General features: G+C 50.3%; 1 protein-coding gene across 1 annotated transcript in view; it reads right to left on the bottom strand.

The window, feature by feature from the left end:
• NET1 (neuroepithelial cell transforming 1) overlaps positions 1–8,011 on the bottom strand; it is a 53,754-nt gene extending 45,743 nt beyond the window's left edge. The window contains exon 1 of the mRNA XM_086481038.1: positions 7,878–8,011. Within this exon, the coding sequence (XP_086337164.1) occupies positions 7,878–8,011 (134 nt within the window). The remainder of the gene's footprint in view (positions 1–7,877) is intronic.
• Positions 8,012–18,037: the final 10,026 nt, after the last annotated feature.

Below are 18,037 nucleotides of genomic sequence, written 5' to 3'. Positions count from 1 at the left end.
TAACCGGCTGGTGGCACTTGCCACATGGGTTGGGAAAGCAGCAGTACCATGGCTTAGAAAAAGCAAGTTCTGAACAATTTTAAAAGTCCTCCCTTCTTCCTCCTACCCTCACCTCCCTTCTTCCTCCTACCCTCACCTCCCTTCTTCCTCCTACCCTCACCTCCCTTCTTCCTCCTACCCTCACCTCCCTTCTTCCTCCTACCCTCACCTCCCTTCTTCCTCCTACCCTCACCTCCCTTCTTCCTCCTACCCTCACCTCCCTTCTTCCTCCTACCCTCACCTCCCTTCTTCCTCCTACCCTCACCTCCCTTCTTCCTCCTACCCTCACCTCCCTTCTTCCTCCTACCCTCACCTCCCTTCTTCCTCCTACCCTCACCTCCCTTCTTCCTCCTACCCTCACCTCCCTTCTTCCTCCTACCCTCACCTCCCTTCTTCCTCCTACCCTCACCTCCCTTCTTCCTCCTACCCTCACCTCCCTTCTTCCTCCTACCCTCACCTCCCTTCTTCCTCCTACCCTCACCTCCCTTCTTCCTCCTACCCTCACCTCCCTTCTTCCTCCTACCCTCACCTCCCTTCTTCCTCCTACCCTCACCTCCCTTCTTCCTCCTACCCTCACCTCCCTTCTTCCTCCTACCCTCACCTCCCTTCTTCCTCCTACCCTCACCTCCCTTCTTCCTCCTACCCTCACCTCCCTTCTTCCTCCTACCCTCACCTCCCTTCTTCCTCCTACCCTCACCTCCCTTCTTCCTCCTACCCTCACCTCCCTTCTTCCTCCTACCCTCACCTCCCTTCTTCCTCCTACCCTCACCTCCCTTCTTCCTCCTACCCTCACCTCCCTTCTTCCTCCTACCCTCACCTCCCTTCTTCCTCCTACCCTCACCTCCCCTCTTCCTCCTACCCTCACCTCCCCTATGAGAAACGTTATTCATTTCCAACATCTCCAAGTACTGAGAAACACCAAGCTGCACTGAGAGCACACTGTGGGTAGAAGAGCATTCCACAGGCACTAAGAACATTTCCTAGAGATACTTGTTCAGAGGCCACCCAAAGTCCGTGAAGTATACTTCAGCTTGTTTTATTCATTCTGCCTGTGTTTTAACACATTTTGCACGTCCTAATAAAAAAAACCAACAACCCAACAAACCAACCAGGAGCTATTTCCAGAGCTGTGCAGCTGACAAGGCAGGCATGCTCACACCTTCTTTGTCCCTTGCAGAGAAACGCCAGGTACAAGACAGTTTCCCCATGCCAATAGCTGTTAATAGGTACCCAGTGTCCAGTAAGGTCAGAATTACATTCCAGTTTGTTGGAATTTTAATAAACTCGATTTTAATAAACCCTCTGACACTCAGTGTAGAGAGAAAGATGCCCTTGAAATGGTACAAGCTATTTCACTGAAAAACAGTCTAGAGGAAGAAAACAGTGTCACAAGATCGCTGCTATGAGTGTAAAGCCTCTCAGTTTTAGGGATACTTTGTCCCCAGCCCTCTCCCGGTTGCCCAGACATTGTGGAGTTCTTGTGCAAAGGACAGCTAAGGGGAAGCCCAAGTAGCAAAGTACACAAACAGGGGTTTAACCCTTAAAACCCCCAAACCCTTATCTGATTTTTATGAACGATTGCTAAAGCATCTGCATTCTCTTACAGTAACTTCAGGCAAAAATACGGACACACAATTTAGGATGCTGTGGCTTCTGCAGCGATACCCGTCTGCCGTCAGGTGTGCCTATGGAAGGACAACTGACTGAAGTGGTGGCATATAAACCTTGAATACATTCAGACCCAGACACTCACAGCCTGCTTTTGGAATAAAAACCAGTGGTAACACCAAAGCCTCTAGACATTTTCTGAAAGCTACACTGTAGCTTCCAATTATGTTCAAGTGATGCATTTTAATAGCTACCTTCTCCGGTGGAGTAAAAGTTTCCATTTGTGCTAACTTTGATGTGATAATAGGAAAGAAAAGTGTCTGTTTGCACTCTTCATTACTGTTTTACCAGCCCAAGAAAGTCTGATGGATTGTAGGCTTTAATCACAACAGAGATCAAGGGCAAAGGAACATTCATTTCAGAAAAGCCATAATTAGGGAGAAGAAAGGAAAGAGAGAGCCATCACCATCAAAAACACTTGGCCTTCACAGGAGAGCATTAGGTCACCGGCCAACAAACAACTGCCTTTAAATACTATAAATGTGTACGGTGAATAAATAAAAGCCAACTGAAGAGTTTACTGCAGATTGTGCAGAACGAGTGGGTGATCAGGGAAGATTTTTAAAAGCTTTTTTTTTTTAATATGTAAACATATAATTCAGGAAGAGCTCTCTTTCTTCAGATGCCTCCTTAAAACCTGTTCTTCACCTGTGTGGACAACCAGCTGCTTTGTTCCCATCTCCGCTATGGAAACCTCTTCATGACAAACCTCCTGCACAGGCTGCAGTGAAGGGTCTCGCCTCACATTACGCCTCTCCAGGGTGCCTGCAGGCTGCCACCAAAGGCCACCTTTCTCCCTTCCTCCTAGCCAGATCCCTGCGAGCCTAATTCAGCAATCCTGTGGCCATAGGGAAAGGTGGCTCAGCCACTGATTAAGTATAAAACTTCACTACTTTTGGGTACAGGTTCAAGAGAAGCCCAACCACCCCGTCCACCCTGCAGCCAAACAGCGACTGAGGCTGCTGCGAGGAAAGCAGCCGATACGGAGCTGGTTTGGGGAACCCAGACCTCCCCTTTGGCAGCCGTTTGCAGTTGCACCAACTGTGAGAACACACAAACCCAGACTCAGCTCTTCCCCAACACCTGCTACTCTACCAAGCTCCTTTGCCAGCCTCATCTGTTGATCACACCAGACAGAAGCTCTTTGTCCTTGCTTTCCCAAGCCAACGCTGGTCAGCCCGCTTCAGACCACCTTTTGCTCAGGGGCTTACTGTGACACCACCCTTGCTCGCACAACTTGACAGCTGAGAATCTTTTCTACCTTCCACCCTAACGTGACCTACATAAAAACCACCAGTTTCTTTTCATCCTTCCGCACAAAGTCAACCAGTTAATTGGGATTAATCCCATTTGAATAACTACCAAGAAGCGACAGTTACAACTAAAATATTTACAAGTACATGAATATGTACAATCAGCTGTGACTCTCTTCCCTTCCCACTGCAGATAGCTTGTCTCAAAGGGACACGTCACTGTCTCTTGATCAGAACATCACTGTCTTTACCAGGTCTGGGACCCCAGGTGCCGAGCAAGTACCGACAGATCACAGAACAGGCCCAACACCACATGTGAGGCTTAAGATCAGTGGCTGAGATGTGGCTCTGTACTACCAAAGACACAGACACTCGAGAAAGGGAGCATCAGGTAGGGCTTTAATTAAGGTGTGACTTGACAGCCCATCTCTATCCTCAGAAGCACAACACAAGAGTACCCCAACCCTGCATGATCGCCTCCAGGCACTTCTGCAATATGAAAGCTACAGAATGTTTCTAGATATCAGAGAGAATAGTTGACTCTGGATAAATATAAAAAAAAAAATCTTGCAAGCTCCAGGCTTGCTGAGGTTTGGAAGGGACCTGTCTCCTCCCAGCAGGATGCTGGGCCATCCCAGCTGGAGGAAGCTCCTCCATCCAGAGCCACCCTCCACACTGGCTCACGCAGCTTGGCAAAAGATGTACGCAAGCCGGGGTTAGATAGCGTGTCTGGGGCAGGAGAGAGGACTCACTTTTATTTATATGTGTTACCTCAGAAGAGATAACATGCCCTTGAGCTGTCAGCTTCACCTGGATTCACCTTGAGACTAGATAAACTATGAAGTTGGGAACAAGATTACAGAGCAAACAAACCCCAAAACAAAGTTTCTTTTATCTGTCCCAGAAACCTACCTGCAATTTTTTCTTGTCATCTTCCAGCTGCCAGAGCTGGGGGTACAAGATTCAGAGAAACACTCATCCAGCAACTCATTGCCTGATTCTGGGTCAGAAACTAGCTGGCAGAGTCCTTCAGGACCGCTCTGCCTTGGGCACACTCCTTCTGTTCCACAGAGCAATTATCTCTCATGTTTATCCCTTAAACCTGATTCACATTGCTGTGCAAGAGCTACAGTGATATTGCCAACGGAGAAAAGGAATTATAAGATGTTAAAGCAGTCCCCAGACCAGAGCTATCAGAGGAAACAGTCACTGCTCATAACTGTGTGAAGTCACTGTCTCTAGCATGCTATCAACTGTCTCCTCCCTTTTTAGACACAACTCTGGGATTACACAGACGAGAGGCTGACTACAAATACTCTGTCCAAACCACATCCCTTCACACCTCCCTGGCCACATGCCCCTCTTTTGGAAGCGTCAGGAATTCTCTAGCATCACAGAAGAGAAACTTGATGCTTCCTATGAAAGTCAAACTAATGCTTAAAAGGACCTCCCTGAAGCAGCAGATTTGAGACTACCCAGGAATGCTGTAGCCACGAGAGGGTACAAAAGCAAGGCAGGGTCTGCGAGGGGACACGTCTAATAAAGGATATTACCTCGCCCTCCAACACTGCTGAATGCATGCAGTGCATTCACAGAGTCGCTCAACCAGAGGCCCCAGCCCTGCAACTGAAGCTCCGTTTCTGCTCGGGCACATATTTGACTAAAATCAGGCGGGTGGGCAGAGGACTCCTCCTCCAGGGTCACATTACAGGGTTGGAGACAAAAGCTTTTTCTTGTGCATGTGTGTGTGCACACGCACTGACAAGGTTAAGGCAAATTAACAGGGGGAGTGAGGCTGTTTATCATGCACAAGCTTAAATATATTTATGTTCTCGTGCAAAAGTGCTTGTTTAGAGAGAAAGGGCTTTCGCTCAAGTGCTCCATGGGGCTCTCCTGACAGCCCAGCTGAATTCAGCCCCCTGGGCTCATGGATTTTCTGTTCACAACAGCCCCGCACAGCAAGTTGGCTGTTCAGCCCACAAACACAGCACCAACAGTTGGAGCTCTTGCCGGTCCTAGCCCAGAGACTCAGGTACCGATCCTGCCCGCAGCAGGTGAAGAGGTGCTGTCACCATTAACAAGGGGAAAAAAAAAATCACACACTAACCTGTACCAGCCCATGCAAGGTTAGACCGGCCTAAAGCTCAGGAACTGAGCCCAGTAGCCAGACCACTCAAACATAATACACAGATTTTGCATATTTGGCTAAAGCAGTTTTAAAAAAAACCCAAAACTGCTTCCAGCTTTGTAAAAAAAAAAAAAGAAACCAAACAAACCCACAAACCAAAATCCAACCCTGTCCCTCTGTCCTAGTTTTCCACTTCCCCAACAGCTGAAGGGATTAAACAATTTAAATTCTGTTATTCATGTTTTGCTGCAAGGTGGTTGGCTCTGCATTAGTAGGGTGGCAAAAACCACAGCAAGCAGCTCAAATGATGCGAGTCAGTATTTGTGAGACCCCATCTGGACACCGAGTCCAGCTTTGGGCCTCCCAGTACAAGAAACAACAAACAGAGCACGGCCAGCCAAGGGCAAATGGTGTTGGGGTTACAGCACAGTATGAACAAGAAGAGACTGAGAGCAGGGTCACTCAGCCAGAGTAAAAGAAGGCAAAGGGGGATCTAACTGCTGTCTACATCTGAAAAGGGGGTGGAGAGAAAACAGAGACAGACCCTTCTTGGGCACAGCAGAATGAAAAGCAGCAGCAGGCACAAGCTACATCAAGGAAAATTCCCATTAGACAGAAGGAAAAATATTTTTCCCCCCACAGTGAGTGTAATCAAACTCTGGAACAGGGACCCAGAGAGGCAAGAAAAATCTCTGAACTTGGCAGTTTCTGAAGCTTATCTGGCCAACGCTTTGAGCAACCTGACCTACATTTAAAGTTGGCCTTGGTTTGAGCAGGTGTTGGACTGGAGACCTCCCAGAAGCCACTTCCAGTTAAACTTTTCTGTTATTCTGTGAACAAGCCTCAAGCCAGCAACTTCTTGAATTGCTTTATCTACATCACAAGACCACATCTAGGTGCCAAGCTGGCATCCTCTTGCTTGTGAGTCTCCAGATGAAGGTTTAATACGTACACGTCCTACCTGCATAAACCCCTTTCCCAGTGTTATCACAATTTCCCTAGGCCTCTCCACACAGACAAGCCTCACAAAGGAATGTGTGACCATCCCAGAAACTGAGCCAGTGTGTTTCATCACCTCACCGAATCACTGAAGCCTTCAGTTATGCTCTGCTTTTCAAGTGAGGTAATTAGGGAGCTACAATTTGATCTTCAAGATGATAGTGCAGCATGTTTCTACGAAAACAATTCTTTTCAAAAGTTCATTAAAACGTTCTGCCACCCAGAACACACAATGGTTACTAAAAACAGCCACTACAAAACCCAAGTTCATCGATGTTTACATTGTTTTGATTTAAGCCACCTAATAAAGAACATCCACTCCAGCCTGTGGGGAATTTCACCAGGTTCCACAACCCCAGCCACCTTCCTCTCACTCATTCCCGTAGCACAAACGAAGCTGGAGGAAGAGCAGGAGCATCTCTTACCAGGAGCATCTCTCACCACTCCTACCCAAGCAGCTGCCAGGCTGGAATGCAATCCCCCATCAGGTGCAAAGAAACAGGGCAGCAACAAAAAAACCCCATATCACATCTAGGAGTGAGCCTCTGCCCAAATACAGCATTTGGAGTTAGAAACTGGGCTAACTGGAGCCACATTTGTCAGAAACAGGTGGTTTCTACATCACCTGCATGCTTGGAGAAGTCATTTCCTAGCCTTGAGGGCAACAGAAAACACAAGCCTCTGCTGATCAGCCTGGGTTTGTCTAGATACAAGTCAGCAGGTGATGGGTCGCTCAGGGGTCAGCTGCTGATAGGGCAGGAGCTACTTCTAAACACATCCAGGTATCGTTATTGAGGTCAACACAGATAAGCTGATCTTCAGGCTAACTTAAGAAGTAACAGTTTCTTCCACTGGGTGGTCTTGGGAAAATCTCCCAAGTTCAAGATATCAAAATGACACTAATAGATGGTGCACACATCGAGATTCAAAAACCAGAGTAAAAGCCAGGGCTGACACTGGAGCTGAGGCTGGTCTCCCCATGCCCGGGGGAGGGAGTTGATCCAGCGTTATGGCCTGCAGAGATCCTAGAGGCTCAGCCAGTCTCTCCAGAGAACGTAAAAGATACCCCACCTCCCAATTTATTCCCAACCCGAGGAGCAACAAGGATCCTCTCCTCCTTCTCCCAAACTGAAGTAAGGCTGTAGGCAGCCCGCCAGACACCCCCACAAGAGATGGGGGAAGAGGAAAGTCTTTGCACAAAAGCCTAGGGGTAGTTTGGCTCTCGGGTGGATAGAGGAGCAGCTACTCCCCCCCCCGCCATGGGACAGGAACAGGCAGGGAAACCTGTTATGGCCTGAGGAACGCCTCTCCCCCCACTCTTACCGTATAAGATGGGGCGTTGGTGGACCCCTTGCCTAATTATAGGGGACACGTTCACCTTGTAAGACAGGAGGGAGAGCCTGCCGGGGGTTTTCTAGGACACAGAGGGAGGCGTTCCTTACAACCTGGCGGTGGGGGGGGAAGAAAGAAGTGTCCATCTCCTAGAGGAGGAGGACAAGGGGTGTCTTACAGCCTGAGGGAGAGGAATTCCCCTTATAAGATAGGAAGGGGGGGGTCCCGTACAGCCGGAGGGAGGGAATTTCCCTTGCAAGATAGGAGGGGGAGGCGTCCCCCCTCAGCCTGCCGGGGGTTTCCCTTGACGAGACAGGGGGGCGTAGAGTCCACTGCAGGCTGAAGGGACCCCCCTCTTAGAAGAAAGGAGAACTGTGGGGCCCCCGCACGACCAAACGCGGACCACCGGCAGGGCACCAACCCCTGACGGGAGGACGGGGAGGGATCGCGGCTCCTACCGGCTGCAGGAGGCGGCCGAGGCGGCCCCACCGGGGGTGCTGTCCGCCGGGGGCGAGCGGCTGGCGCGGGACCCGGCACTGGCCCTGCCCCGTCTCCGCCGCTGGGGCTTCTGGCCGGCGGGTTCTGCCTCCATGGTGACGCGTCGCACCGGGAAAAGGGGGAAGGTTGGGGACAGGACCGAGCCGCACCGCCTCCGCTCGGCGGATAATGGCGGCGGCAGCAAGAACGGCGGCGAACCGGCGGTTTGAAAATGGCGGCGGTAGCGGCGGCGGCCAATCAGCGCGGAGGGCGGGGCGAGTTGCTAGGAAACGCGAAGGGGGGGGCGGGCAAGCAAAGGGGGAGGCGGGGGAGGGCTGTCGCCCCCGGCGAGCGCAGCGCCCCCTAGTGCCCCGCGGGGCGGGAGGACCGCGGCTGAGGGGGAAACTGAGGCCCTGGAGGAGAAGCAACTCCTTCCCCAAACCGAGAAAACTGTACCTCAGGAATCGGCTCAGATCTCAAAAATTAACCTCGGACACCCCCCTCAAAACACACGCGGTTAGCGGTTTAAATGGAGCGTAAGCTCGGGGGTGTCCCCCGGGGGTGGGCATGGGGCTGAGGCAGCGGCTTCCCTCACAGAGGATCCCGCCCTCACCCCCCGGCCCCTTTCCCCTCTCACTTTTACAGAGTTTTCCCTCTCCCCAGGTGGACCAAACCATCCCTGTGGGGCATCATGAAGCCACACGAAGGAAGAAGTTGGGATTTTCATCTTCCCACTCGCCGGCCCAGGGAGCATGGAATCTCGCAGGCTGTGGTCCATCATCCCTAAGCCACGTCCCGGCATGAAACCACTGTGTAAACCATCTATAGTGGGGTCTTCAGTTCCAATAGTGGGGGAGAAAAGCAGATGCCTTGGCTAGACAGACGTTGGCGAGCAAACCCTGGAAACTCTGCCTTGAAAAGCAATCAGGAGCCCTCATGGTTCTTCCAGTCCCACTTTGGGTTAACTGGTGCTTTGAGAAAGACACCGAGTGAGTGTTTAGACACGCTCAGGTGAGGGTATCGGTTGGAAAAGCATCCCGCTTGGCTGAGATTTTTCTTTTTCCTCCATTTCAGCCCCTTCTCTCTGTGGAAAGTAGGTGTCGTGGAGGGGATGGGTCTCTCCCCTCATGGGAGGGCAGCCCCAACCGGTCCCAGAAGAGAGGGTGGATTGTGGTTTATTATTGCTTATAAATTGGAAGTATCTCCTCTGGAGTGCAAATCAGATCGTTTTGGCAGAAAGACCTCCCTTTAACAATGCTGGCACCCCAGGCAGCTATGCTGGAATGGCCTTTTACAGTTGATCATGTTCATTCTGGTCGCAGGTTGATCTCAACTTCTGCATAGCAGTTGGATGAAATTCTTTGAAACCCATTAAAAACCCCCACATATGCACAAGGCATTTCACTGACTTGGCTGTATTTTGGTAACGAATCAGAAATGGATTCTTCAGAGATACTAAAAAACCAGCCTAGCTTTTGAAGTGGAATCTGCAGCTCGATTCAGAAAAGTAGGTGCCCCCTCTTTAAAGGGAATACAGCAGCCTGCCAGAGGGTTTAACATAACCATATGCAAGACAAAGATTTGAAGGTTTTAGAAAGAAGTTGTGCTTCTATTTTGAAATACACCACTGGGATGGGAGAAAGAGCAAGCATACCCGATACAGCAGGCTTACTCTCAGCAGAGTATGCCAGAGGAGACAGACTCAGCGCTGATATTATGCCAAAGCTAAGGGAATTAGTTTTGCTTATTTTATTCCAGTGCAGACTTAACGTGACAAAACTGTGAAGTTTCTATTTTTGTTCAAACCTAAACAGTTTAGCAAGTTGTGTTGCCTCACTCAGTATTTCATTTATATTGGCTTATAGTTACTGATAGACATTCCGCACACTTCAGACATTCATACACTTCTTCTCTACCAGCCAAATGCTCTCACTTCTTTCCAGTCCTTCTCCACAGCTGTCTCCTCCCTCAGACACCTCCCCTGCTCAGCTGGACCCTGGTTTCTGCAGCAGCCATCCACAAACTGGTGTGTCCTCCTGGTTTTGAAAAGCTTCCAGTCTTTCAAGACCTCCTGGTTTTTGCGTTCTGCGGTGGCCGCAGCTGCCTCCCCGAGCGCTGTATTCCCCCGCCGCCCCGGTACGGCAGGCGGTGAGCCGTGGGCTTAGCAAATGACTTTTCCATCTAGTTGGAGAACTCAGCACAGACGCTGGCGCTTGTGGCAGGCCTCGTCTGCTAAAACTATAGATATGTAGGTCATGAGGGCAAAGCATCTCCAAGGATGCGGTCACTGGGTGTGTCTCTCTTGTTGAAGTCAATCCTGAAGGCTCTGTTGAACCAAGGAAAGCAGCAGAAGGGTGGCAGAACCCAGACTACCTCCCTTCTGCACCCGTCGTGCTTTATCTGCCGTTTTGGAAGTCTCACCAACCAGTGCCCAAATCCAGCATTACCTCCCCAGGGGTGCAGCGGTCACAGACTCTTGGCAGCAACTCCGTTCCCACTGACAGGCGGATCACTGTGAAAGCGGGACAGGGGACACCAATCGGAATTTCAGCCGTAGTGAGACACGTTCGCTGGAGACTGTAGCAAAAGGGAGGACAGGTGGCAGTGGAAAGAGGGGAACAAAGCAGGGAGAAGAAGACTGAAAATCGGTCAGCATTACCTTTCTCTAGAAGAGTCTTGAGTCTTTATATTAGAGGAATTTAAATTACAGAGACTCACCTACAACACTTCTCGAACTCACATTCATCACTCACAGCAGTCTGCTGGACAGTGGAAGGCAAAGGGGAACTGAGCCACAGCTCAGGAGAGGGAAGAACCTCTCATTGTGGGCCACAGGATTCTTAACACAAATATTTTAGGAAAGCCGGTCCAGCTCAGGGATCCTTTTCACGTCTCTTGTAATTCCTCTTTATTATATTTCCACTGATTTCTCTCCAGTGACTGTGGGCTCTGGAGCTGGATGGATGCTCTGGACAGCTGCTCCCCCTCATGCTCTCTCACTAAGGAAGGACCCAGAGGAGCTTGTTCATTTGCTTCGTTATGGGAACGGGGCCTTGTAGTTGGACCCCATGTTCAAGGCAGTACTGCGCACCACCCTGCCCGGCAGAGACAGAAGCGCAGGACCCCTGCGTAGGACCAGGGAAGGGGCAAACCCAGACACTCTGTGAAAGAAACCTTTTCACGGTTTCCACTCCCTGCTGAGAGGCAGCAGCAATAGCAACGATTTCATCAGAGGAGCCAGAGGCTGCGCAAGAAAATCCTTCCTGACGCTGAGGAGATCTGCCCCTCACACTCCTCCCTCGCTCCACCGTATGGCAGTGCCTATCAGGCTGGAGACAGCGTGTTCAAGGGGATCCCCAGCTTCTCATCGCAGGTCACTACGAGGGCAAGCGCTGGGCACGAAGAGTACGTGACTTTGCTAATCAGCACGTGAGCAAGAGCCTTCAGCCTCACCCTGTGTCTTCTTCCCCTCACTTTCACGAGACTTACCAGCTGCACAGCCCTGATAACTGCTACTCGTGCAGCTTATGCACTCACCAGCGCTTGGAATTTTAATAAGCTGAAGCGGATTTAGGATGCTGTATCAAGATATTGTCTCAAAGTCGGGCATTTCGCTCAACACTGGTTGGTACAACCAGCCTCCTTGGTGATGGTCGGGACAGAAGCTCTGCCTTGCTTCAGGACACATCCTGACTTCATGGCCGAGTCCCTGGTAGTGTCTGAGGCTCTTTACACCACTGAAGACGGACTCGGGCAGCCCAGTGCCCGTGAAAGAAAAGTAATGGTCGAAGATTACGTCCACATGGTATCTGTGGGATCTCATGAGTGGTGCACAACTGGAATTCCTGACAGAGCACAGCCTCTTGGGCTGGTGGGAATCCTGCGGATGCCACAGCATCTACCTGCTTGCAAGTGCTGCCAGGGGTTGCAGAAGAGTTTCACTGCGTTTTTGGAAGGTCGTGAGTCCGGGAGAAATTTTAAGTTTGAGCTTTGCTCCGTGCTTCATCTTCAAGGCCAGAAAAGATTTTGCTCCAAGGAGGCCTTTTGCCTGCTAGACTTTCTCCTCCCCGCTCTCAGCAAGGAGTAGTAGAGGCTCTATTGACCTAAATGTCTGTCTTGTTAGGACTATTCCCTTTTAGAAAGATTTTTTTGGATTAGGCAGGGGATTAGTAACACATGCATTAAAGACTTGTGGTTCTCAAACAAGCAGACTTAATTAGGCAAAGATTAAAGCACGCTTCATTGACACCGATCTCTTTCAGGATTCAAAGCGTCAAGTTGTTTTGTAGAATTTTATACACTTGGCAACGTTGCTCATTTAAGCACTTACACCGCTTCGAAAGCAGTCATCTGGAAGATTCAAGGCAGCTTAGACATTTATAGTGCCATAAAACCTTAGGCCATAAATTGCACATCATTAGGGTGTATGTCACCATCAGTATTCAGAGCCCTTTAAAAACCCTCACCCACCCGTCTTGTGTTTTTGCCTGAAAAAAATGAAAAAACATAGAAAATAAGTGCCGTAAAACTACATGAAAATTGCCCTTGTGTTCCAAGTAGTCAGCAAGCTACTGGGCTAGATAATACATGTGGTTCACAGCCATGACAGGAACGCTGCCAAGTGACACAATCAACTCATGAAAGGTTTCAGAGCTCTTCCATGAGATCCCCAAGCTGGCCAAACTGCCACTGTAAGCCTCAAGTGATGCATTTCCCAACTGCTGCACACCCCTGTGGTGGGTTGACCCTGGCCAAAATGCCAGGTACCCACCAAAGCCACTCTATCACTCCCCCTCCTTAACTGGACAGGAGAGAGGAGAGGAAAAAAAAATAACAACAGGCTTGTGGGGTTGAGATCAGGACAGGGAGGTCACTCAGCATTTACCGTCACGGGCAAAACAGACTCAACTGAAAGGAAATGTAATTTATTACCAATTAACTCAGAGAGGAGTAATGAGAAATAAAACCAAATCTTAAAACACCTTCCCCCCACCCCTCCCTCCTTTCCCGGGCGTAACCTTGATCCCGATTTTCCTCCCTCCTCCCCCCCAGCGGCACAGGGGGAAAACAGGGAATGGGGATTGGGGTCAGTTCATCACACTGTTGTTTTCTGCTGCTTCTTCCTCCTCAGGGGGAGGGCTCCTCACACGTTTCCCCTGCTCCAAAGTGGGGTCCCCCTCACGGGAGAAAGTCCTCCATGACTTCTCCAATGTGAGTCTTCCCACGGGTTCAGTTCTCCATGAACTGCTCCAGCGTGGGTCTCCTCCATGGGGTGCCGTCCTTCAGGAACCGACGGCTCCAGTATGAGCCCCCTCACGGGGTCACCAGCAGCCAACCTGCTCCAGCGGGGGCTGCTCTCTCCCCACAGGTCCTGCCAGGAGCCTGCTCCGGTGCAGGCTTCCCACGGGGTCACAGCTTCCTTCAGGGATCCACCTACTCCGGTTTGGGGTCCTCCCCGGGGTGTAGGCAGTCATCTGCTCCACCGCCCATGGGCTGCAGGGGGACAGCCTGCCTCACCGTGGTCTTCACCACAGGCCACAGGGGAATCGCTGCTCCGGCGCCTGGAGCACCTCCTGCCCCTCCTTCTGCCCTGCCCTGGGTGTCTGCAGGATGTTTCTCTCCCATATTCTCACTCCTCTCACTCGCTGCAATTCCTGCTGAGCAATAATTTCTTCCCTCTCTTAAATACGTTATCCCAGAGGCGAAAACCTCCGTCGCTGATGGGCTCGGCCTTGGCCAGCGGCGGGTCCGTCTTAAAGCCGGCTGGCGTTGGCTGTATCTGACACAGGGAAACTTCTAGCAGCTTCTCACAGAAGCCACCCCTGTAACCCCCCCGCTACCCAAACCTTGCCACGCAGACCCGTTACAACTCCGCAGAACTGATTCCTTTTAGGAAAAAGAAGTAAACAAGCCTATTAGTTTGGATAATCCAAGTCACTCGGCTCTTCCGTTCTCACTCCTTGCACCTTCTACAAACATTACAGTCGGGCCTCGCTTGTGTCTCAGCCAGCGAGCTGACCAACGTCAAAAAGCCAGTTTTAATAATAACGCAGCCCCACGCGTGTTTTCGCAACACATTCCGACTTTCAGAAGGTGAAGGAAGAAGTGTTTCGCTTTTACATCTTCAAAACGATTGTTTACGTAGGCTTAATGGCAGCATTTACCATCGTCGGAGATTTAGGACCATTAGAAAAGCCCCGCGAACTGCAGGTAATCGGAATTGTCAGTCGGCCACTCGCTTTGTCTGTGGCAAAGGGAAAGGCTCTTGCTCAGAACTTCTCCTTTGCACAGCTCAGCACAGCAGGGGAACAGGTCTCCCGCTACAACATTACGACGCCCTTTTGACACTGCCATGGATTTGATTTCAGCTGCTCCAAAGCAATCCTTTTCCAGAAGGGAGCAGGGATATGTGCAGGAATGAGACAATCCCATGCAGCCAAGAACAGCCTGGACAACGAAATGTGTCTGCCTACCTTTTCCAGCCAGACAACAGGTCTCTGTACACCACACATTCAAATTAATCCAAATAATTCAAATTAAGCCGCTGTGCTGAAGCGTAATTCTTCTACAACACTTGATGCAAAGCTTTAGTTTTTAAAGATGGTGTTGGTAGCTCTGACATTAAACACGAAGGGAAGCACTAAGGCTGCGTTCTTAAACTTGGCAAGAGATTTCTAACCCCGTCTTTGCTCTGGATGTTTCCCACGTCCAGACAGGTGGGAAGGAAAAGTCTCACTGAGAAGGGCCCTTCATAGAGGGTCAATAACAAATTGAATCAGTGCTGAAATGCAGCGCCAGGCAGTTCCATAGTGGGGGCTAACAGCAACACCCTTGTGAATGATGGGGATTCCGGCTCAGTCTCTTCGATTAAATCAAAAACTTGCAAGACTGGGAGTAGGGTCAGCTACTAAAAGTGCAGAGACCTGCTAGGATCCTCTGAAGAACCAGATAAAATCTCTTGATTGGCAGAGAGAACATCTCAGTTTCTCCAATAAACCTGTGTGCGCACACACACACACACACACTTTCTTGACTGATGAGATGGTTTCGGCTTTGTGGACAGGGAAAAGCAGGAAAGGGATCAAGAAGAAAAAAAATGGGTATCGGAAAGACGAAAACAAGTCGCGCAGCGGGAAGTCAGTTGCTTGGAGTCCTGCTGACCGATTTGAAACTAAAAGTGCCTGTGAGCTGACGCTGACGTTGGACAACGTTCAAGGGCACGAGACAAACTGAGGGCAGGGAAATGCATTGAAGGTTATTGGGTATGTAGAAACTGCATGCAGTTCGGAAAGTCCCTGGGCTGAATAAAAATCAGAGGAGAGACTTCAAGGGGGTATGTTATACACATTTTCCTGGTCCTTTGCGCTTCCCCAAGCACCTGCTGGTGGCCACAGTTGGGAGCAGGGCACTGGGAGGCACACATTTCCCTGACACCTCACAGCCGCCCTGAAGGTCATTAAAGAACATAAATCCATCCTTCTTCAAGTTGCTTTAGAAGAAAGGTTTTCCTTAAAGCATTTCCCTCATTAGTCCTAAGGCAATTAAAGGGAGAAGATCAGAAATAACCCTTTGCAGCTGGAGAATAAATAAAAATATATCCCTGTGCATTCACTATTGCTACAGCCTAACCCCGCTGCAAAGCAGCCCGTACCCCACAGCTGGTTCCTATCTGCTTTAGGGAAGGCAGAGGAGAAGCACAGCTGTGCAGAGACAAATAAAGAGATGGTGCTTCCTCCACCCTCAGTTACGGGAATAGTTTTGAGGCAGAGCTGGTTGGGGGAATTCTGCTGGAACTGTGTCCTGCTGAAATATGCGGTTCCACTCCAATCGAGCCGTCTAGCAGAATGGGATGGGTCTGCCAGGGTTTTATTTGGAAAGAAAAAGGAGGGGAGTGGGAGAGAAGCTAGATTGTCAAAACATCCTGATAGCCTTAAAATGAAGGGTTTCAGTTTTAATCACCTTTGCTGTAAGTTTTTGCATTACAGTGACGAATGCCCGAAGTTCCTACTGATGCCGAATGCTTCTTTTGTCAGTACTGTATTAGCAATTTGCTTTTGTGGCAAGCTTAATTCTTATTGTGTGAGTTATCTCAAGGGATCCCCCTGCAGCCGAATCGCTCCACCGCCTCACGCTGCAAGGGCGTGTTCGCGGATGGATTCTGGCTGAAGCAAAATCTCTACGTTGGAGGGAGGGAGAGGAAACCGCAGGAGCAAAACGAGTGGAGTTGTCCCCTGCTTGCGTCCTTCGCGTGCACGAAGCGGGAAAGGCCGACGCCGAGGCCGGAGAAGGAGCAGTGTAAAACCAAACCGTGCCTGGACAGAAGCGCACGCAGTGAAATGCTGGAGATACGCAGGGTAATGCCTGGATAAATCATCTCTGGTTATCAGTAACAGATGCCTGAGCTGAGGTTGGGGCCTCACTGCGTGACAGATAAAGGACAACCACTATCAGGAGCAGCGCTTCAAAGTCAGCCCTGGCAACCCTAAATTAGGGTAACAGTGGCCTGAGACCTCCCTACAAGGAGAAGCCGGGGTGTCCAGAGGACTACTTGGCCTATCAATAAGTGGGTGCCCCCTGGGAAGTTCCGCATTTGCTCATCAGTCATGAGGCTGAAGGCAACGCAGCAAAATTTGCAGGACCGCCACAGGATGGCCACCAAAGCTTGTGAGGGTGGCACCAGTGGATACTGGTGTTAAGCGGGATGAGCTCAGGCTTGCCCACGTCGCCGCGGTGTTCACGCTGATGGTGTTAGTGGCTTTACGCCTCTGGAGGACACTGGAGGCAGATGGAGACCTGCTGGGGAGCGGGATCTGGCAGCTCGGGCTAACGTGGAGGATGGAGATCTCTAGGGCTGTTCCTCTGCATATTTGGCCAGTGCTGAATTCACTTGAAAAGACAACTGCCTTCAGGGGGATGAGGGGGTGGAAAGTTGGCAGCTTTTACTCCCCAGAAAAAGGCATAATGAGAGCCAGTGGCTGGAAGCTGATGCTAGGGAAATTCACGTGTGAAACAGGGAGCAAATTTAACTAGGCGAACAATTAAACACGGGAGCAAATTGTTTCTGAAACTGTGGATTTTGGAACTACATGAATCGCTATTTTTTTCGTTCGTCCAACAAACCAAAAATACCGAAAAATCCCACATTTGGCTCAGCCTGAAGCAAAACGAGATTAGTTCCCCCGCTTTTTCCTGCTTCAGCCACACCAACAATTAATATTGAATTAAGTATTTTCTCTTCCTGGGACCAAAGCCTTTTGATTCTGTGGGGGCACCTCTAACAGAAGGAAGAGATAGGCCTGAAGGGTGACATCTAAGGGCCATTCTCCAAAGTAGCACAGCTAAAGCAGTGGCTTCTCTGCTCCTCAGCAGCCTGGTGAGTCAAGTGCTCGCCCAGAGTGTGGCCACAGATCAGTTCTCCCCTCTATCTCGTGACACTCATCCAGCATGTTTTGGGACACCACCCGTATCCTCGTGGGTAAGGATTTGCTCCGTAGAGGCGAACAGCAGCTGGTGCCAGACCACATGGTGGAGACAGCAATAGGAAGACCAGGGAGGGTGAGGAGGCGATATTTAGGACGCGGGAATGGGAAGGAGGAGGCAGCAGCTGTGAGGCCTGGCTATAAAAAGGCCGGGAGCTGCTGCAACGGGTCCTCTGGGGGGGTGGTCTCTGTCCTTCTCGTTGATGCCATTCTAAATACGTCTTGGAGCTGAGATTGCAGGCAGGTCATCTCTGTCACCACCAGACTATATCAATTCTCTCTTTTGCTTTCCATTTCCCAGAAATCAGACCCCAAAATTTTTGACTTGGGGTTTACCAAAAGCACATCATATAGTGAATAAATGCTTCATGGTCTAAACTGTTCGAGTTCCTCATTTTCTCTTTTCTCATTGAGTAACAGATGCCTCTTGGAAAGAGAAGATCCTGTCTGACCGGCAGGCTTGGTGCACACATTTTGGGAGGCTCTTGGTTTAGGCCAGAATAGCTTCTCTGTACTCAGAGGCCACCTTTATTCCCAGCAGAGGTTTGGAGGCCACGACGCCGACAGCGGTGTTTGCATGATGCTGTATCTAACACGAGAACCCCGCCTGACCCAATTACGGCTGAATTCCCCCGCTTCCAAAACAGACGTAGCCGTGTGCC

Source organism: Leptosomus discolor, chromosome 1 (genome assembly GCF_034619465.1).
Source record: "Leptosomus discolor isolate bLepDis1 chromosome 1, bLepDis1.hap2, whole genome shotgun sequence".
NCBI lineage: Eukaryota > Metazoa > Chordata > Aves > Leptosomiformes > Leptosomidae > Leptosomus > Leptosomus discolor.
Note: the sequence above shows the minus strand (reverse complement) of the source record. Positions and strands in the feature narration are given on the sequence as shown.